The sequence below is a fragment of the Ceratotherium simum genome, chromosome 4 (genome assembly GCF_057802395.1).
Source record: "Ceratotherium simum simum isolate JZ-2026a chromosome 4, ASM5780239v1, whole genome shotgun sequence".
Taxonomy (NCBI): Eukaryota; Metazoa; Chordata; class Mammalia; order Perissodactyla; family Rhinocerotidae; genus Ceratotherium; species Ceratotherium simum.
The window spans coordinates 18,495,528-18,517,442 of NC_141903.1; the positions used below are offsets into that span (position 1 = coordinate 18,495,528).

The 21,915-nt window shown below is 47.9% G+C and overlaps 1 protein-coding gene across 1 annotated transcript; it reads left to right on the forward strand.

Annotated features, from left to right (window-relative positions):
- Window positions 1-301: 301 nt before the first annotated feature.
- On the forward strand, window positions 302-21,387 carry C1QTNF2 (C1q and TNF related 2). The gene is made up of 3 exons (XM_004428569.2): window positions 302-420; window positions 16,849-17,101; window positions 20,608-21,387. The coding sequence occupies exons 2-3, from the start codon at window positions 16,858-16,860 to the stop codon at window positions 21,219-21,221; spliced, it is 858 nt and encodes a 285-aa protein (XP_004428626.1). The 5' UTR covers window positions 302-420; window positions 16,849-16,857; the 3' UTR covers window positions 21,222-21,387.
- Window positions 21,388-21,915: the final 528 nt, after the last annotated feature.

Consider the following 21,915-nt stretch of genomic DNA (forward strand, 5'->3'; position numbering starts at 1 on the left):
GTTATAGCTGTCATGCCCACAGCACCCTCAGATCCACAGTGAGGTGAATGCTCACATGCAAGCAACACAGATGGCTCTTCAGACACATGCACACGTACCCACACCCTTGCAAAGGCCTAGGTAACAATCACTCTCGTGCACGTAAACCTTCAAATACACTGTTCTACATACAGAGAGATGCATCGACACACCCAAGTTGTCACTAGCACTGGAAGCATCCAAACCGGTGCTGAAGAGAGAGCGGAGCTTCTGGAGGGCCACGTGACCGGGAGGACGGCGCCCCCGCCCATGACGGGATGGGAAAAGTATGCTGGGGCGGGCGCGGGCCGGGCCGTTGCCGTCGCGGGAGGCGGGGACGCGGAGCACGGCCGAGAGCTTCGTCGCTGCGGACGCCCCTGGACGTGGCCGGCGGTAGCGAGGGTGAGTGTCCGCGCTGTCTGTCCCGCCCGCACCTCCGCCGCGCTCCGGCCGGGGCGGCAAGTGCGGGCGCAGAGGCGAGGACACGCGGTGCTGGGGCAGGGTGCGGATAGGAGGGGGTGGGGGGGAGTACTGCGAACACCCGCTGTTTGCAGTCCGGGCAGCCCCCAGATCCCTGGCTCTGACCTCTGCGTTATGAATTATAACATGAATTAACATTTACTGAGCGCCTACTGCGTGTCAGCCTCTGTGCTCAGTGGTTTACCTGTTGATCGTAATAGCTCTAACACTTATTGGGCGCCTATTTTGCGCCAGGCCCTGTAAGCCCTCTACGTGTGCTGTTTCGTTTCCATGACAACAGGTTATCCCCATCTACAAAGGAGGAACCAGGCTCAGAGACGTTAATAACTTGCTCAGAGTTGCACAGCAAGTAACTTGGTGGTAAAGGGACTTGAACCCTCGTAAAGTCTGAGTCCGATACCCGAGCTAACAGTCGTGGTTAACATTTACGGAGTGCATTATCTCATTTATGCTTCACAACGTTTCTCTAATTAAATGCATCATACAGACAGGCAGACTGAGCTCAAAAGGTACTAAACAGCAAGCTAAGATTTGCACCCAATTCTTCACAACTCTCGTCACTCTCCCTCCTCCCCCAAACGACTTGTCTCCAAGCCTTGCTTACTTACTTTGTTCTTATTTCTCCATCTCCACCGTCACTGCCCAGGTGAGGAGACTCTCACTGAGATTCCAGGACTGTCTCTCTCAGCTGAACCATCACAATGGCCCCCAGTGGTCTCAAACCCAGGTCTCTCCCCTAACAACATGAGCCCTTTGCACAACCTCGGTGTGATCCTCCTCTGCTCTTTGACAACGAATCTCCTGCCTGGAACCCTTCAAGAGTCCCCTCCTTAGACTGGCCATCTCCCGGAGACCCTCGTGTTCCTGCCACACTGAACCAGCAGCAGTAGCAACAACAATGTTCTATATATGTCATCCCAAGGCTGATGGTCACTTATCATTGTTCAAGGTCTATCCTCTCTTCTCCTCCGTTTCTTCCCTCCTATCTACACAGTTCTCCTCCGATTTGTTCTGTTACCTGGTAATCATATCCATTACACTCACTTTCAACTGCCAACTCCTCAGACCCTCCACACTCTTCAGAACATCACTGCTGCCCTTCATTCTAACACATCAAATGTTCCTTCCCAAACATCTGACTTCTCCCCATCCCCTAGCAGGGACACCAGCCTTGCCTGTCTCTCATCCTTAAATGTTAGGGTTACCTTTTGTTTTAAATAATATGAAACTAACAATGCCCATTGTAAGAAATTTAGACAGTACAAAAAGTGCAAAGTGAAAGCCCACACACCCGTTCCCAATTCAGAGAGGTAACCCCTCTACGAGATGTTGTGCCCTTTCAGAAATTTCCCACACGTATATATATAATCTCTCTATATTTATGTGTGTCTATCTTTTTTTAACTCAAAGAGAATCATACTTTACATTCCATGCTGCAACTTGCTTTTTTCCCTTAACAGTGTATCTTGGCCATCTTTCCATATCTGCATGTACAACCTACTTGGTTCTTATAATGCTGTCACAGCATGTCATTGTACAAATGAATCAAGATTTCTTTCACAAATCTGGGGTCATCTTTAAAGTTACTCTGCCTCCATCAAATATTCAGCAGCTTCCTCAAGAAGTTACTTCTTTCTCTGCAAATTCCTCCTTTCTTCCCTATCTTCCTATTCCTTCTCTCATCCTTGTCTGCTGATTGGCCATAGACGACTGAACCTTCTTTCTACGGTCCCAGTCTCTGATGCTTCCTACTCCCGAATGTTCATCACGGGGTAACAGAGTCTCTGCATACACTCACCGCTTCCCCCACTCCTTCCTCCAGGTCAAAGGCCTGCCAATCTGGCTTTGCCTCCATGAGATGAACTCCTGCATAAATCAGATTTCTGTTAATCAAGTTCTACTATAGGTTTACTTTTGAAAGGAATTCTATGCTGAATCTTTTTTCAAGGAAATAATCCTCCCTTGGATTTGTGCATTATTATAAATGGCTTACTTCTATTATACACACACCCACACAGAGCTTCCCTGTTCATTAAGGCTTTATGGTCATGGGTCCTGTGCCCAGGCAGAGGGGCCATGGGAGAGGGACATGAGCCCCGGGCCCTGAGTCAGCAGGCCTGGTTTCCATCCCAGCTTTCACTTGGGAAAAATGACTTCACTTTTCTGAGCTCTGTTTTCTCTTCTGCCAAGTAGAGATGGTAGTGTCAGCCTCTTAGAACTGTGGGGAGAATTGAAGGAGAAAATAAACATCAAAGCTTTGAAATAAGACCACACAACATACATGGAGAACGCATACATAGAGAATACCCTTTTCCTGTAGATCAGAGTTTGCAAACTCATATGCCAGCAGCAGCTATGCATGATACCTAAGTGAATGGGATGCACACCATTTGGGATTGGTGAGGACTGTGGACACTGAGAATGTAGGTCCTGTGTATTAGTTTGCTAGAGCTGCCATAACAAAATACGACAGACTGGGTGACTTAACAGAAATTTATTTTCTCACAGTTCTGGAGGCTAGAAGTCCATGATTAAGGTGACAGCAGGTGTGGTTTCTTCTGAGGCCTCTCTCCTTGGCCTGCAGATGGCCACCTTCTCACTGTGACCTCACATGGTCATTGCTCAGTCAACCCATGGTCATGTCACATCCCACAAATGTGACTTCACATGTGTGGTGTCCTAATCTCTTCTTCTTATAAGAACACCAGTCATATTGGATTAGGACCCATCCATATGACCTCGTTTTACCTTAATTACCTCGTTAAAGGTCCTATCTCTAAACATAGTCTTATTCTGAGGTTCTGGGGTTAGGACTTCAACATGTGAATTCTGGGGAACACAATTCAGCCCATAAGATCCTGTCTCAAAGGGCAGCCATTTGGTGCCCTGCTGGAATGTTGCTAGTTTCTCCAGATTCTCAAGCAAACCTGGAAATCTTGATTTTAACATAAAATCTCCCAAGTTTTACATTGGCAACCATTTCAAATTAGAAAAAGAAAAACAAAAAGCACAGAGCAGTCTGTGGTTTGCGTAAGACCGCTGATAAGCCAGTTGGTCTAGCTTTCCTTTTAAGAAAGGAAAGCCATCCTTTCTTCAGTGGCAGGCCACCTTCAACAGCTTTTTAATCCCTCTCACCCAGTGGTTCTTGCATATTGCAATCTTAACAAAAAGCTGTCACTGAATGACTAAATTCGAACAGTATAACCTTGTGTAAAATAGGGCACATCTATAGAAATCGTGCCCTTTGCATTCATGCCATGCTGTAAAATTTCATCAGCTGTTGTAACTGCCTTCAATGCCACCTATCCCAAAGCTCACAGTTGTTCAGCTCCTCACCGTTCTCACCATTCTACTGATCTGCCCAGGTCTGCTGTTTTAACCCTCTCCTGGTCTATCATAGCTCTCACTGTTTTCACATGCTATTATTATACCAGAATATACACTACTGATACAGCATATATAACAGAATAATGCTGCTGTTACCGAGTGCTTCCTGTGGGCTGGTTACTACATTATCTCATTAAATATTCACAGTTACTCTATAATGGAGGTATGAGCAATCAGATTACTCAGGGAACCATTCCTAAAGACCGCAAATAATTCAAACTAGTGTAATTCAAGACTCACCTGCTGAAGGATGGCAGGTTTTTCTGTTTGCCTATTGGAATAGCGCGATCATGTAGCTAGAGCATACACACAGTTCCCAATTTACAAGTCACGCTGCCTTGCAAGGTTCTTGACAAACTTTTAATTTGGGGATTTTGAGTTATTTCAGGTTTCACACATAAAGTGGAACAATAAATATTTCTATATCATGCTATTTCAAGTTCAAATAAAACCATACAGTATTGTTTTTCCCATTTTACAGACAAGAAAACTGAGGCTAAGAGAGGTTAAATAACTTCACGGAGGTCAAACAGCTAAAAAATGACTCGTAACCATCTCTTAATGACCAGACCAGCTCTGTGCTTCTCGAAGGCCAGCCCTGTGTCAGAACTTCAGAGTTACCATGAATGCCCATCCTGGCCTGACCAGAAGTGACCCCATGGAGACCAGCAAACCCAGGGAAAACTTAGCCTTTTCTCCCCAGCCCTTCGGAGTTCAGACTTTATTCTTCTTCCTCAGTTCCTGGATCTTTAAGCGTGATCCCTTCTATGCCATTCCAAGGGATCATCTAGCCCCCAAATTTTATTCCCCTGCCTTCTGTGTGGTCCTCGATGCTCTCTGAGAGAGACACTGTTACACAGAGAAAGGAGGAGCAAAGCTTGCTTTCTCTGCTGGGCACACCGGTGTGCCAGGCTGGACCTCAGTATAACCAGACCATGTGCCCTCTGAGAGCGGCAACCACATCTTTTCATCTCCAGATCCCCAGTGTCTGGCCTCAAAGGCAATAAGAATAAGCAACACCGTTTATTAGGCATCCGTGCGCCAAGCCATGGTACCAGGCACATGGGTACGTGATGTCCCATTTGGCCTCCTGTCGCTTGATAAGCTAAGCACCATCCCACTGATTCACCTCTCTTCGTAGTGTGTGAACTTCCAGGGGCTCAGAGGTATGGGGCCAAGGCAGACACCCCCATCCTGCCCTCAGGATGGAACAGCAGGGCAGCAGCAAAGGCCAAGCCTCCCTAGGACTCTTTTTTGGTAGCAACTGACAGAAACACAACTCAAACTAGCTTAAGTGAAAATGGAGAATTTATTAGAAGTAGGTATTTATTAGAAGGGGTCTCCACCTGAAATACCACGGGACTCGTAGAGGGAGGTCAGGACTGTTGAACTGCAGTTGATGACAATTACAATTTTAAACCAGGTCTTAATTTTCGCATCATGTTTTACTTTCAACATCCATTATTTTATTTGATTTTCAGAAGGACAAGAAATAATAAAATAATAGCTAATGCTTTTATATCTCTTACTATATGCCAAGCCTTATTCTAGGAACATTATATCCTCGTAAGAACCTTCTAAGGTAGGTACTGTTATCATCGTCCCCATTTTGGAGGTGACGAGGCTGAGAGAGAGAGGATAAGTGACTTCTAAAAGGTCCCACAGCTAGTTCAGGGGATTTCAACTCAAACAGCTGTTCTTCCAGCTAATCTAGTAGCCACCATGTGACTGTTGAGCACTTGAAACGTGACCAGTCTGAGTCGAGATGTGCTGCAAGTGTGAAATACACATTGGGTTTCGATGACTTAGTGCTAATTAAAGAATGTAAAATGCGTCATTAATAAATGTTATATTGATTACATGTTGAAATGATATTTGAGATATGTTGGGCTAAATAACATATTATTAAAATTAATTTCAATCGCTTCTTTTTACCTTTTTACCGTGACAATGAGACCATTGAAAATGATAGATGTGGAGGCTGGCCCACTTCGCCGGTTCAGCTCCCGGGCGCGCACCGACGCACCGCTTGTCAAGCCATGCTGTGACGGTGTCCCCTATAAAGTAGGGGAGGATGGGCATGGATGTTAGCTCAGGGCCAATCTTCCTCAGAAAAAAGAGGAGGATTGGCATCAGATGTTAGCTCAGGGCTGATCTTTCTCACACACAAAAAAATTTTTTTTTAATTTAGAAAAAAGAAAATGATATATGTGGTCTTCAATCATATTCCTGTTGGACAGCACTGCTCAAGCTCTCCCCCCAGCGCTCTGGTCTGCCACGTGGAGGCTGGCCCTCAGGAGAAGCTAGGTGCAGGGCTCTGAATACCCCCAGACTTCGTTCCCTCCCCTCTCATCTCGCACATCAGCTGCATTCTTCTCTCACTGCACTTCTTTGTCTCCATGGCAGAAAACAGCTATGGGCAGGACCCAAGTCGATGACTTTGGCTTCAGCCACCCCAGAGCCTAAGTCTTGCCCTCACTGCACGGGCGGCTGAAGTCTAACGTGAAGCAGCCCAGGGCCCAGAGGGGTGGGCTCCACGCCCGCCACGTCACATGCCACGTTCGTTGGTTTGTAAGGGTTTGGGGTGTGTGTATCAGAAGATGTAACTCTTTGGTGTTGATACAGTGGCCGCCAGGCTGACTTCCAGTGTGCTTTCAGAAGAGCTGGCTGAGACCAACCCTGAGAGGTCCTGGCTCCTGCGACCTCATTAGGTCATGGTTTATCCTTGAGCCTCTTTTTGTAGACGGAGCCAGAAATAGGGGGTGGAAAGAGAGAAAACAGCAGATCAAATGTTTTCTGGGGCCTCTTGGCAAGCGGGCCCCACGACTTTTAATCCTCTGTATTTAGACTCTGGATGCTGGAGTGTTTCCACACGGGCGCGGATCTCAGGATCCCAGGACAGGGGACTGCTCCGCGAGCCCCGTGAGAGCAGCTGCAGCCAGCCCCTCTCCTCCCGTCAGTCTCGCTCAGCTTCTCAGAGAAGCTGGAGAGGGCTGTTTCCAATTTGCTTCCTGGAATTCAGGGAGGGCATGGGGTGTTTTTTGTTATCGAATTCTCACTCCCATCAAAGCAAATTTTCAGCGAGCTTCACCTGCAAGCAAGCCCTGCCCCATACCAACCACCAGCCCTTCCCTTTTAACTCCGCACACAGGGAGGACTGCCCAGCTAGGTGAGGTTCAGGTGTCCCTTCCACCCAGAACAGGGCCTCCCCTGAAACCCTCCAGGGGCCCCTAGTGGGAGGTCAGGGCTGCAGCTGTTAGTTCAGCCACAGTTGGTGGTATTTACAACTTTAAACAAGGCACTAACTTTTGTATCAGGTTTTGCTTTCAACATCCATTATCTTGTCTGATTCTCGGGACAACCCTGTAAGGCAGACAGGGTGAGTGTTGTTGTCTCCGTCCTACAGGTGAAGCAGTGGAAGCCCAGATAAGAGGAAATGACTTTTCCACAGTCACAGGGCCAGTAAGTGACACAACTAGAACTGGGCCCCACGTCTTCCAAATCAAAGACGAGTGCTCCAGCGGGGTTTCTCTCCACAGCAAGTGTGGCTTTGTCATCTGCACATTTACTGAAATCCTTTTGATCCTGTTGTTCTTTTGTTATAAGAGTGACCACTTCATTCAAGGCTGTTGAACAACCGTATGTGGAGCACTGACAACGTGCAGGGCGGGCACAGTGCGAGGCTCTGGGGGATGAGAGAGAGCAAGACAGGCAGGGCCCCTGCCTTCCTGGACCTTCCACTCCAGGGCAGACACAGGCCATTCACAAATCAAGAAACAAATAAATATGTAACCACAACCTGGGCCAAGGGCTTTGAAAGGAAGACCAGGTGGTCTGAGCAAACAAGCTGGGGCAGGTGGGATGCTGTAGACTGAAGGGGAGGAAGACTATCCTCTATGCACTCTGGGTCCTTTCTGGCTGGGCTACAAATTAAATTGACATAAGACAGAATAGCAGGTGAAAATCAAACAAAGCTTGATAACATGTATACATGGGAGAAACCAGGGAAACTGAGTTTCTCGACAAAATGACAGAGGTTCTCTTCTTAAATAGATTTAGGTAAAGACAAAGGAGGGTGTTGGGGGACGGGGGAGTCAGTTATGGGCGATTACCAGAAAAGCACAGTAAGGTTATTATGCAGCCTTGCCTTCTGCATTGATAAGTTTCTAGAGATGAGGTCATCCTCCCCTTCCCAGTACAGAGAGGGAGATAGCTTTACAAATGGAGATTTCCCTTACAAATGTAAATGTTTAGTAAACAGAACTTTGATAAGAAAGAGCTTAGCAAGAACCGTCCCAGTCTTTCGCTTTTAGGCATAAGTTTGGGGGAAGGGCAAAGTTTCTTTCAGAGAAAATCAAGGTACAGAGACATATTTTGAGGTGGCCAATTTTGATCTCCCACAAGACCCTGTGACAGGCAAGCCTCTCTGAGTAGAGGGTATGAGATCTGAGCCTGGAAGGCTGAGGCGGCAGCTCTGTGAAGGCTTCAGGGGAGGAGGTTAGGATGAGGGGGTATTTGAGGTAGAGTGGTCTCCAACTGCTGAGCATTTACTGTGTCCCACCCTGCACTAGAAGCTTTGCATGCGTTATCTCGTTATTCCTACACAAACTCCATGAGGGAGGTAGACTACTATTCCCATTGGAGAGTTGATGAAACCGAGTGCCTGGGTTTCCCATGGCTCTTCATCACTGAGTTAAACACCACCCCTACCTGTCAGTGGGACATAACCTGATAACCAACAGGTCGCATTTATTTGAGCACAATTTATACGTTCCCATCTCAAGGGGACTTTGTTCAGAACTCAGACTAAGCAGCCTTGCTCAAGGCCCAGACAAGTGTCCCTGGAGTTTCTCCTGGAGACCACGTTCATGTAGAGTCGGTGAGATGCCCATGTCCTCACTCTGGCCTTCCTCACCTCACAGGCTGGGTGAGGGCCCTTGGGAAGGAACCCAGGGGGCCGTGTCGAGGGCCGGGGGCAGAGGGAGGAGGAGGAGGAAGGCTCTTCCCTGACAGTGGACTTCAGGCTGGGGTGCTTTCGCTCCTAGCATTTTCCTAGAACATGTGTATTTATGAATCATAAGCTACTTCACTGAGACATGAGAAGCCCAGGGACTGGGCAAATTAAAACCAGACTGAAGAACTTCATCCAAGTTTAACAGCTCATGATTCCATTTCTGGGTTTTAACCAACTAATATTTTTTTCCCTTCAGCAGGAAGACTATCATGCAGCCTTCACTATTCAACTCACACCAAAAAGGGCAATTTAGGAACTAAGATAGTTTTTAAAAAGATGAGGACCAATGTACTTCTTGTTTTCTGATCAACTGAACAGATATTTATGGGGTACTTGGTGTATGTAAAATATTCTGCAAGTCCCCCCCATAGTAGGGGTGGGAGCCCCGTGCTCTAGGAGGTCAAAAGGAAGGAGGGATTAGAATTAGATCTGGTTTGGGTTAGAAAAACTGGGAAAGGGAAAAAACTTATTTAAATCCGAGGGTATTGGTACCCTTTTAGATTTAGTCCACTGCCTTGTTTTCTCTTTGCTGTGGATTTTCTTTCTTTCTTTCTTTTTTGTGAGGAAGATTAGCCCTGAGCTAAGATCTTTTGCCAATCCTCCTCTTTCTGCTGAGGAAGATTGGCCCTGGGCTAACATCCATGCCCATCTTCCTCTACTTTATATGTGGGACGCCTGTTACAGCGTGGCTTGATAAGCGGTGCATAGGTCCACGCCTAGGATCCGAACCTGCAAACCCCTGGCCATGAAGCAGAGCTCGCAAACTTAACCACTGTGCCACTGGGCCGGCCCCTGCTGTGGATTTTCTTGAGAGCAGAGTCTGGGTCTCAAACACTCATTAATCAAGCAGATATTTCTTGAACACCCACTGTGTGCAAGGAAGTTGGAACCCTTGGGGATATAGCAGGAGTTCCCTGCTCCCATGGAGCTTCCGTTTGAACAAGAGACACTGGGAGAGGGAATGGGCCCAGGAGGTGAGTAAGCAGGCAAATACAATATAGAGATGAGTTGTTATTAAGGGCTAGAAAGACACAAACAAGGAGCTAGGATCCAAAGGGAGAGGGCACATCAGGGAAGGCCTTGGAGGAAATGGCATTTAAACTGAAACAACGGATAGAGAGCCAGCAGGCCAAGCGGGTGGGGTCCCTAGGTTGCAGACAGAAGGAGGCAAGGTGGCTGGGTCAGGGGAGCAGGGAGAAAGGGGAGGAGCTAGGGCTGGGGCCCAGGTCATTTAGGGCCTTGTGGGTTGCAATGTTTGCTATTTGCAGCCAGCAGCCACTGGGATAAGACCCTCCCGGAAGTGATGTGGCTGAGCTCTGTTTTTAAACCATCCTTTTGGCTGTGCATGGAGAGTGCGGTGGGGGGAGCACGAGCCCAGGGAGGAGGCCCCTGCCAGGTCCAGGCAAGGAATGAGCTGACAGTGCCAGTGGTGTGCTTTGTGCACCCTGGTCTTTTGATTCAGCCCCTGGGAACACCCCGTTAACACCCCAGAGGGGCTTGTGGTGGGAAGTCAGGGCCCAGGAGGCTGCCCCACCCCCATCACCTTGGCTAAGCCGAGTGTGGGCCTCTTAAAGGACAGGAGGTTTTCTTGAAGCATCAATTTGCTCAAGTGTCCTGAGGGAGAAAAGGCATCGCCTTTACATTTTCAAAGTCACGTGTTATGTGTGTGTGTGTATAAAATGATAAAATAAAATACGAAATCTCTATTGCTATGTGTGGCTTTGACGTACACTTCGCAGTGTCTCCTTTAATTTGGGATATTTAGGAAGAAAGATCTAAGAAATGGTGACATAATGGAAAGCATTTGGGCATTAGGGTCAGCCAAACCCAAGTTCAAATATAACTTCTGCCATGAACTAGTTGTGTAAACATGAGCAAATTAGCGTCTCTGAGCTTCAGTTTCCTCTTCCGTAAAACAGGAAAACAATAGCAGAAGGGAGCAAGGTGGAGTGGATTCAGTGCAGTCTTCAGAGCCCCTCAGACCCGGGTTCGAATGTTGTCTCATTGCTCTGACTGTGTGACTCTGGGTAATTGTTTCACTTCTTGGAGCCTCTGTTTCTTCCTCTGAAAAATGGTACAATAATTTACCACTTTCACAAGGTTTATTGTAAACTTCTAACAAAATAATTCAGGTAAAGAGCTTCACACAGTGCCTGGAACATTGTAGGTGTCTCCAATAAAGTCAGTGTGCCCCTGCCTCAGTTTCCCTGTCTGTAACTAAAGGAGTCAGATTAGACAGAACCTTGGGGCCATCTCCAAGTTTGTTATTGTAAAAATATTTAAAAGGCCCTGGAAGAGATAAGCTGTCTGGATTCCTTGGGGCCTTGGCTCCCCCACCACTGTGGTGTGGAGAGGAGGCTAGGGGGCCAGACTCGGGAGGATGGGGCACAGGCTGGGAGCAGGGCTATTTGGAGCCTTGTTTTTCTTGGAGGTGCCTGGAGGCAAGGAGACTCTCCTCTCCCTCCCTCCAGGTTTGGAACCAGAATCTAGTCTCTCCCCGCCTTTATTTCCAAAACAGTTCCTGGCTCGGGCTGGCTCCGGGAACCTCCAGGCTCCAGCTCTGAGAAATCCCTTCCTCCCTGCGTGTTCCAGAGACCTGCCCCTCCACCCAGCCACTGCCCAGGGCCAGGGCCCGCTGTCAGTGAGCAGACCCCCTACTGTCCCTCTTGCCGGCATGTGTGGCTGAGAGTGGAGGTCAGAAGAGAGAGGAGAGCGGTAAACTGGAGCAGATGGTTCCCCTCTCTCCTCTCTCTCATCTGGCTGTCTCTCTTCCCTGCCTGTTTTCATCTAGCTGTTTGCAGGCCTCTCATCTGCCTGGGAGACTCGCTCCCACCCGCTTCCTTCCTCCCTCTCTCCCTAGTCCAAAATGTTTGCAGATTACAACTTTCCAAACCATTTCAAACCTGCTTTGAAAATTCGGTTTCTGTTCTGGAGGCCCAGATGTGTCGCAGCTCACAAGTAACGCAGACCAGTTTTCCAAGACTCATCAAGTAGACAAGGAGAGGAGATGGAGATTCCCGGGGCCTGGGGAGTGTCCAGGCACAGTTTTCCAAAAGTTCATCATGCATGTCACACTTCCACATGTTTGCCACATCTGCCTACTACCTGTGCTGTCATTATACAACCCATGGTGAGCACGTGTGACGCCAGAGATACAGCAAACTGCAACTTCACTTTTGCCTCCCTCTGCCCCTTTATAATTTAGCCAGTGAGGAGCTCCCCCCACCCACTTCAATCTTCATTCAAAGGTGAGGCTTCCTCCTGTCCCCCAGCAGGTGCAAAGTTGGCGGGGCCATCTGCTCCCTTTCTCAACTCGGCTCTTTCCAAGTTGAAGGGAGGAGAGGAAGGCGAGGTGAGGGGACAGACAGCATGAGGGTTCTTACGTGTTTCATGGCTGGGACAGGGACTAAACTGCTCTGCCTCTCTGGGCCTGGCAGACATTGGAGCTGCCTCTTTTGTGGGGCCCTTTGCTGGCTCCTTGGGAGTTCTCATGCTGAGCCCTATGACTGTAATGGCCCTGAAGCGAGCTAGGCACATTTTCCTTTCACTGGGGGGTCCAGGCCTCGCCCTTAGCTTCTGGTTTTCTGGCATCCAGCCCACATGGTTATCACTGCTGGGGCCCCTCACTTTCTGTCCAGACCCCTCTGGTGCAGGCCAGCTCCCGCTGCAGAATGTCCGGTACCGCCATCTACCAGGGCAGGTGAGAAGGCAGCCCCCTGCCCGCCCAGCAGCAGGGCACCCTCTTTCGCCTTCCACCCAGGCAGCCAGTCTCTCCCCTTCTAGCTTTCTGACCCTGGCGTCAGACGCAGGTCGATTCTCGTCAGACCCCAGAGGCCACAGGGGTCACATTTGAAAATCCTTGATCTGACAAGAGTGCCAAGAGTCATGGAATGGGCTCTCAAACTGTTCCTTGGTCAGTTCTTCACTTTGCCTGGACCCCTCAATTTAGCATGCAGCATCTCATGTGTCCTGGTGCCCAGGTGGAAGTTTTGATGCTAACACCCTCTTACACTCACCCACTAAGTCCTCCGCAAAGGACTAGGTACCCAGAGCTCACCCGTGCCCCGCCCAAGTCTCTCCACGTAGTACCACAGTCTTCCTTGCATCCTAGTGGAGGCTCTGCCCCAGGGCCCCTGGTGCCAATTTCCTGTCTGGGGGTTTCCAAGGTCCCTATATATATTTGTGGGGGCTTGCCTGAGATTCTTGAAGAATGGGTGCACACTGCTAGAGATGACCTGCTCTTTGTTAAGAAGGCATCTTAGAAAGGGTTATGGAGGCATTAAAGATACACTATCACCAAATTGAAACTGTTTTTTCTTAACTTAATCAGGATTAAAGAAATGGAAAAGATAATAATTTTGTTACTATGTGATGTAATGTTATTTACAGCAGCTTCTGGTACTAAATCATCTCTACCTGGCCAGAGACACCTCCATGATACTTATCTAGAGAAACCCTCTGAGGCCCAGAGGAGGAAAGTGACTTGCCCAAAGTCACACCGTTGGTGAGCATTGAGGCTGGAACTAGAATAGGCCCCCGAGCCCCAGGGCAGGGCAGTGCTGTGGTCTCCTCTCCTCTCCCTGGTGGGAGAGGCCTGGTTTTCTCTCCCCTTCATCTGTTCCCAGCTTAAAGATTCTAGAGGGGCAGGAGGTGAGGAAGGGTCAGCCTGTTTCCAGAGGTGGCCCGGAGGTCTGGACAGGCTCCCAAGGCTGGGCAAAGTAGAGTCTGAAGAGAAGGGAGGTGGAGGGCCCGAGAGGGGTGTGTGAGCTCCAAGGGCCGAGGTCTGAGCAGTGTCCTGCCCTGCTGCCAGCACCACAGCTGCAGGGAGCCCCCTAACGCTTGAAGGCTCTGATTAGGTAGCCAAGCTGTGCGGGAACAGTGAAGCCAGCAAGGCTTCCTATCTGCAAAGAGAGGGCAGCTTGGAGTGTGTGAGGCTCAGCGTCAGAGAGGAGGGACCTTAGAGACCATCTAGTCTAGTCGTTCTTAAAGTGGGTCCCTGGACCACCAGCAGCAGCATTACTAGGATATTTAATAATAATGCAAATCCTCCAGCCCCAACCCAAACCACTGAATCATAAACCCCAGGGTGGGGCCCAGCAATCTGGATTTTAACTCATCTGAAAGTGAGTCTGATACACACTCAAGTGTGGGAACCAACCCTTGTTGTTCAGGTGGGGAACCTGAGGTTCAGAGAGGGAAAAGAGCTTGGCTAAGGTCACAAAGCAAGTTATCATTTCAGGCTCATCCCTGTGGCAGGAAGTCATGTCTGGATTGTTCCCCTATTGGCTTCATTCTTGGGAGAGAGGCTGTTTGTTGCAAAATGATTGAGCTAATTTGTTGAGAGATCTTGGACAAGTCACTTATTCCTGCTCTGGATCTCAGCTTCTGCGTCTTCACAGTGAGGGGCTGGGAATGGATCATCTCTGAGCAGGTAACACTCTGGTCTCTGGTGATCATGCCCTTGCTGCCTCCAGCCTTAAGGACACAGTGTAAAATTAAGACATATTATGACTTGCAAAGTCTCCCAAAAAATTACTTCCCATACCTCTTTTCCAGGAAGCTACTATAGGACATGTGGCACCAAAGTGGGGGATTAAAATTTTTTTTTTAATTAAAAAAAAGATGTGGGATTTGTAAAACAGGAGATATAACACAGGAGAGAGGCAAAGAGAATCTCCACGCTGGTTACAGTAGGCCCCCCTTATCCACGGTTTTACTTTCTGAGGTTTCAGTTACCAGAGGTCAACCTTGATCCAAAAATATTAAATAGAAAATTTCAGAAGTAAACAATTCGTAAGTTTGAAATTGCATGCGATTTTGAGTAGCGTGATGAAATCTCTCACCACCCTGCTCCATGCCTCCCAGGATGTGAATCCTCCCTTTGTCCAGCGTATCCACGTTGTATATGCTACCTGCCCTACCTGCCCATTAGTCACTTAGTAGCCATCGTGGTTATCAAATCGACTGTCATGGTATCCCAGTGCTTGTGTTCAAGTCACCCTTATTTTCCTTAATAATGGCCCCAAAGTATAAGAGTAGTGATACTGGCAATTTGGATATGCCAAAGAAAAGCTGTAAAGTGCTTCCTTTTTTTTTTTTTTTTATAATTTTATTTATTTTTCCCCCCAACTATCTTTGCCCGGTAGATAGTTGTATGTCATAGCTGCACATCCTTCTAGTTGCCGTATGTGGGAGGCGGCCTCAGCATGGCCGGAGAAGTGGTGCGTTGGTGCGCGACCTGGATCTGAACCCCGGGCTGCCAGCAGCAGAGCGCGCGTACTTAACCACTAAGCCACGGGGCCGGCCCTGTAAAGTGCCTCCTTTAAGTGAAAAGTTGCAAGTTCTCGACTTAATAAAGAAAAAATCATGCTGAGGTTGCTAGGATCTACAGTAACTTTTATTACAGTATATTGTTCTAATTGTTCTATTTTATTATTAGTTATTGTTGTTAATCTCTTACTGTGCCTAATTTATAAGTTAAACTTTATCACAGGTATGTATGTATAGGAAAAAACTTAGCATATACAGAGTTCAGTACTATCAGCGGTTCCAGGCATCCAGTGGGGGTCTTGGAACGTATCCCCCGTGGATAAGGGGGATTGCTGTATAAAGGAGAATCCTAGGATGACAGCTGTTTAGCATGTATAAGGATTGGAACAGGAGGATGGAGGGCTCCAGGACTTACATCTTCAGGAAAATAAATGGAACAGATAAATTATCTGATATATTTGATAATATAGAAAACAGTGACATAAAGAATTAAGCAAACAAAAAAATAAAGTTGTTAATATCTCCAACAAGGAAAGCATGTACAAGAAAGGAAATATAATTATAGTACATCACTTAGCTTAGCAGTAAACAGTACTTATTATAATAATTCCCAGAGTGAATTTTAATTTAGTCTAGAATTATATTTTAGCAACATTAGGGAGAGGAATAGGGGCCTAGAGTGATGGAAGAGGGTGGAATCCTCATCTTTCACAATAGGAATTCAAAAGGTAGTGTCTAGAAATGGATAAATCAAAGAGTCACTATATTATCTTTTAATGGAAGTAAATGCCAGAAGAAATAGCTAAAGGGTTGGGGGCAGGAGGTTGAGGTTAAGGATGGGTAGGGCTGGAGAGCACAGTTTTTCATCGTAAGCCTTATAGTATTTTTTGACTTTGTAAACCATGTGAGTATATTATTTTGATTAATTACAACTTTAAAATTAAAAAAAGAGAAAAAGCACACAGGGTAGCCTGGGGCAAAAGGGCACAAGGTCTGGACCCACTGGGGCTGGTTCAAATCCCAGCCCTGCCACCTAGGAGCTGCATGACAGGCACATGGCGAACTTCTCTGAGCCGCCCCCGTCTGTATTCAGTGAGGATGTGTGAGGTTAAGAAATGCCTGGTGCACAGGAAGCACTTGGCAGAGGAGCTGTCCTCACGGCCCACCAGTGTTGCTGAGCTTTGGGGCACCTTCACTCAGAACTGAATCCTCACCCACCAATGGGCTGCCCCGAGTCCCCCAGGAGAAGCAGCCTCATTGCACATCATCACTTGCAATTCGAAGTCTTCCTGCCCCTGTAGCTTTCCATTTGTGCCACGTATTTGAATGAAACCGTGAATCCTTTCTCTCCATCCACAGCTCCTCCCACTCGGCTGTCACTGGACTGTAAGTCCTGCTTCCGTTTCAGCCACTCGGGAGAACAATAGTGTGAGGATGAGTGCTTCACCCCCAAGACCCCTCCAGAGTATATTCTGGGTCCATGACTCAGGTCATCCAAATGTGTCCTCAAGATGTGATGGCACTGGCCAGCTATTTGCATGTGATGCAGGAGAGCAAGAGGCAGAAACATGATCAAGTCTCTCCCAGCTGCAGCCTCCTTCTCCTCTGGATGCCTTTCTGATTGACACCAGGCAGCTCTGGCCCGACTCACCTGCTCACAGCTCTCCTGCCTCCCACAGGTGACCACCATGATCCCTTGGGTGCTCTTGGCCTGTGCCCTTCCATGTGCGGCCGACCCACTGCTTGCTGCCTTCGCACGCAGGGACTTCCAGAAGGGCTCCCCTCAACTCATCTGCAGCCTGCCTGGCCCCCAGGGCCCACCTGGCCCCCCAGGAGCCCCAGGGCCCTCAGGAATGGTAGGAAGAATGGGCTTTCCCGGCAAAGATGGCCAAGATGGCCAGGACGGGGACCGGGGGGACATCGGAGAGGAAGGTAAGAGGCCCAGTGCCTACCCCTCCTATTCCCACCTGGGATTGACAGCATCTGGCACAGAGGGGGTTTGTGAAGTTATGAAAACTAGTACTAATCCCATTTCATTATAAATCAAATTCATGTCTCTTTAAAGCAGAGAGCAGTGTATTCTCCTGAAAGGAACACTGGGCATCAAATCTTGTGTTGCTGCCCCAGCTGCACCACTGATTTGCTGGGTGACTTTGGGCAAGTCTCCTGAAATATCGTTCAGGAGGTTGCAAGTGACAGAAACCCAATTTATAGCCGCAAATGGAATTTATTGGCTTATGTAACTAAGAAGCCCAAGAGCTGAACTTCAGGAATGGCTGGGCCTAGGAGCTCAAATATTGTTCTCAAGGCTCTGCTTCTTTCTGTGTATTAGTTTTGTTTTCACAAAGGCTGGAAGTTATGAAATGGCTACTGGTGGGCTCAAGCCTACCTCCTCATGGCTTGATCCATAGAGCAAATCTCAGGATGACCCATCCTCCTTGATCGCATGTGTGTCCTGGACCAATCCCTTTGACTATGGAGGTGAGGAACCAGTGTTTGCCAGGACTGGGTGTGTGTGAGTGGGTGGTGAGGGCAGTTGGTCACTGTGATTGACAGTTTCACTGGGACCACATGAAGTAGCAAAGGGCGGTTCCCTGAAGGAAGGGATGCCAGGCAGCCAGCAGGCAGATTGGATACTCTCTACAGGCCCTCTCAGGCTTGGCATTCCTTACGTCTCTCAACTCTCACCCCAGTAACCAAGCACTTTTCAGTGTCAGCATCTCCAAGCGTACATTTGGAGCAGTAGGGAAATCATAATAACTTTTATTTGTATGGTGTTTTCACACTGACAAAGCACTTCTGAGCATGTTGCTCATCTGACCGTGAAGGAGGTGTTCTTATCACCCCCATGTTACAGACGAGGAATCTGAGAGACAGGTCATTAAGTTGAGAACAGCGTGTCATAGCTGCAAGAACTTGAACTTTGGAAACGAATCTGGACACCAGTTTTGGCAAATTACTTAACCTCTCTCCACACCTCAGTTGCCTCATCTCTAAAATAGGGATAATAACAGCACCTCCCTCACAGGCGTACAGTGAATATGAAATAAAATAATGTGTGAAGCACCCATCTCGGAGTAGACATACAAGAAATTGTCGTCACCCCTTAATTAACTTGCTGAGCTCACACGGCAGGCTGGTCGCAGACTCCAAATCCAGGCCTTTTCCTACCACACCGAATTAATTCCTCCAAAAGCACGTCCTTCCCAGAAGAATAACTTTATAAATAATGATAATGGCTTTGACTTGAGGGGGGTCTCATGGTGTGTCAGGCACTGGTTGTCATGGTAGCTCATTCCCTGACCACAGTGAGTCTGGGCATGTGCTCCAGGGAGGGCCAGCTGGAGTTTTCCCTGACATTCGCCTTATGGATCCTAGGGGCAAGAGGGTATCTCTGCCATCAACTTTTTCCCCTTGACCAAGAGCTGTGAGGATGTAGGCTTGGGGCTGCTTTGGGCCATCTCTCCTGCCACGCATGGAGTCTCTGCTGAGAATTAAGCCAGCTCACCGAGGACAGCAGTGTTGAGAGATGGAGAGTCCTGACATGTGTAACCCAGATAAAGCCAGGTCACCCTGGGACCAGTACAGGATAACATCCAGCCACCCTCCCCCTGACATACACGGACAAATCCATCTCCAGAAAGGCCTTGAAAAGTAAAGTCAACTTTTCCTGAAGTTTCCCCAATCAAGAAGGAAGCACATCACATAACACATGGTAGAACTTCCCGATGAGCTTCCTTATCTATTCGTCTCCTCAAAAACCTCGAATCCAAAATGACTCTGTCTTTATTCCTGCTCTTCTCACGGCCCCTCCTCCTACCTTTTATTTTCATTTTTTTCAGGGAACAGCTTCGTGACCTTTCTTAGTCTTATTTTTCTCTATTCTTTTTATTTATTTTTAATTACATGAGTAATACACAAATACACTGTCATTGTAATAATATTCAAACAATAAAAATAAAACAAGAGTCCTTCTTAATTCCTACCCCTCTCTTCCTCCAGAGGTAACCACTACTAATTGGTTAGATGTGTATCCTTCCTGGCCTTTTTCTATGTGTTTACATGTGTGTATAATAATACCAGGCACTGGCAGGCACTTAGCATAAGCAATCTGTTCCTGAAAGTTGGATGTTCAGTGAGAAAAAGCTATTTGGGAATCTATTTCCCAATTACTTAAGATAGGAAAAATTTAAATGCATTGCATGTTAACCTAAAACTCTAAAACACAGTAAAATGCCTACATATATACATTTAAGAAGCAAAGTACCTTGTTAGGATGTAAAAAGCCTACAACATTACTTTCTGATCACCATTTCATATGAAGGTTAGCAAACCATTGCTTTGTGTGCAGTGATGCTGGGATGCTGTCTAGCATCAGCAACATTCAGAAGCAGGCTCCTTGGTTGACATGCAACCTGCTTTTCAAAACATCTTCACCCAATTCTGCCAGCCTAGCAATTATACCAACTGTACAATTGTGTTTGGATGTGACTCAAATCTTGACCCATATATGTTTTGTTTAAAATGTTATATTGAGTTTAGGGGACATATATATAAATGTTTCCCATATAATCGTTGGCCAAAAATGTTGTATTGAGAGCAATGCACATTTTATGAAATATGGGTATTAAAAACCAAGAGGCGTTCTACAGGAAAACATTACTGCGGAAATGTTCTGCAGGATATGCCAAGTATATTTAGCAAATGCTTATTCTGGGCCAGGCACTTTTCTCTGCACTGAAATGGGTATAGCAATAGTTAGCGTTGTGGTTTCCTTTTAACAAAAGAGATTCTGCCACCTGCTTTTTCCTCTTAACAGTATATTTTAGAGTTTTCATATAGTGCACGTAAATCTGCCTCATTTTTTTTTAACTCCTGCATAGAATTGCACAGTATGGATGGACCACTATTTTTTAATCATTTCCCTTTGAATGGGCATTTACTTGTTCCCAGTTGCTGCTATTGTGAGCAATGCTGCACTAAAACCCTTGTACATGTGGGCGGGGATCTGGGGCACAAGGCAGGGATTTCACTAAGATCAATGTTTTGAAGTCAAGGGGCTTCTTCCAATTTTTCCAATTCTCTTCTCAACCCATGACCAGCACAGCCCACTGAAGGATTGGTCTGGCAGACAAACCAGACTCTTCCTTAGAAGGCAGGGAAAGGGAAGGGCGTGAATTGTTACAAGTTACTCTTTTTGCCCTGATCCACAATGATTCTGGAAGGTAAGTATCACCATTCCCATTTTCCAGATAAGACTGGGAGAGGTGCCCCAGCTTATACCATCAGGATTTGCACCCATTTCTATGTGACTTGAAAGCCTTCTTATTCCTTCCGTTACCCAAAGGCTCGTGCTCCAAGGATGGGAAGCCAAGACCCACAGCCTCTGCCTAGTTCTGTGAGGGCCCCTCGATAACACCAGCTGCTCTGTCTTCCAGGTCCACCTGGCCGGACAGGTAACCGGGGAAAGCCAGGACCAAAGGGCAAAGCCGGGGCCATTGGGCGGGCCGGCCCTCGCGGCCCCAAGGGGGTCACTGGTGCCCCGGGGAAGCACGGCACACCAGGCAAGAAGGGGCCCAAGGGCAGGAAGGGGGAGCCGGGTCTCCCAGGCCCCTGCAGCTGCGGCAGTGGCCACGCCAAGTCCGCCTTCTCGGTGGCAGTGACCAAGAGCTACCCGCGGGAGCGGCTGCCCATCAAGTTCGACAAGATCCTGATGAACGAGGGCGGCCACTACAACGCGTCCAGCGGCAAGTTCGTCTGCAGCGTGCCAGGGATCTACTACTTCACCTACGACATCACGCTGGCCAACAAGCACCTTGCCATCGGCCTGGTGCACAACGGCCAGTACCGCATCCGGACCTTCGACGCCAACACAGGCAACCACGATGTGGCCTCGGGCTCCACCATCCTGGCTCTCAAGCAGGGTGACGAGGTCTGGCTGCAAATCTTCTACTCCGAGCAGAATGGGCTATTCTACGACCCTTATTGGACTGACAGCCTCTTCACGGGCTTCCTCATCTACGCCGACCAGGACAACCCCAATGAGTTGTAGACAGGCCGGTGCTGGGTCTCTGGGAGAGGAGAAGCTCCTGGCCTTGTGCTTCCAGAGCAAGACCCCTAGACTGTCTGCTGGGGGCCGGGAGTCGGGAGCTTCCTGCCTCAGGCCGACCTCCTCTGCCTCTTTTGTCTCCATCATTAAATCCAAGTTGTTTTATTCATCCTTGCATCCATCCATTCAGTGATTTTTTTAGTATCTACTGTGTGACAGGCACTGTGCTCCACTCTAGAAGGTACGTCAGTGAACAAGACAGACAGAGGCTCTGTCCTCCGGGGCTTAAATACTTGTGGGAGATACAACTTACGAGTAATGTAATTATCATGCCAGGATGGAAGTGCACATGCCATGCTTGAGAGTAACAGGAGTAACAGGAGACAGGGAAGAGGTTGAAATTTTTTTCTTAGATTTCGTCTTTTTAGGTTTACTTACGTAAAGTCTACAAATCGTAAGTGGACGGCTCAATGAATTTTCACATATGTACACACCTTGTAACCGCCATGTAGATCAAGAACAGAGTATTTCCAGCCCCCCAAATCCCCAAGGCTCTCTTAAGTCCCCTGTCAGTCAGTACCAGGGAGAGGTTATTTTGAAGCTGAGCCCTGAGCAGGAGATAGAGCACAGCGAAGGGTGGGAAGGGGGTCTCCTGGCAGAAGGAGCTGCAGGTGCAAAGGCCTGACATCGGAAAGAG

Bases quoted from the DNA above. Each gene is read 5' to 3' on its own strand.
- C1QTNF2 (XM_004428569.2), top strand. From the start codon at position 16,858: ATGATCCCTTGGGTGCTCTTGGCCTGTGCCCTTCCATGTGCGGCCGAC. The intron at 17,102-20,607 runs GTAAGAGGCCCA...TCTGTCTTCCAG, and splicing joins GGGGGACATCGGAGAGGAAG to GTCCACCTGGCCGGACAGGT.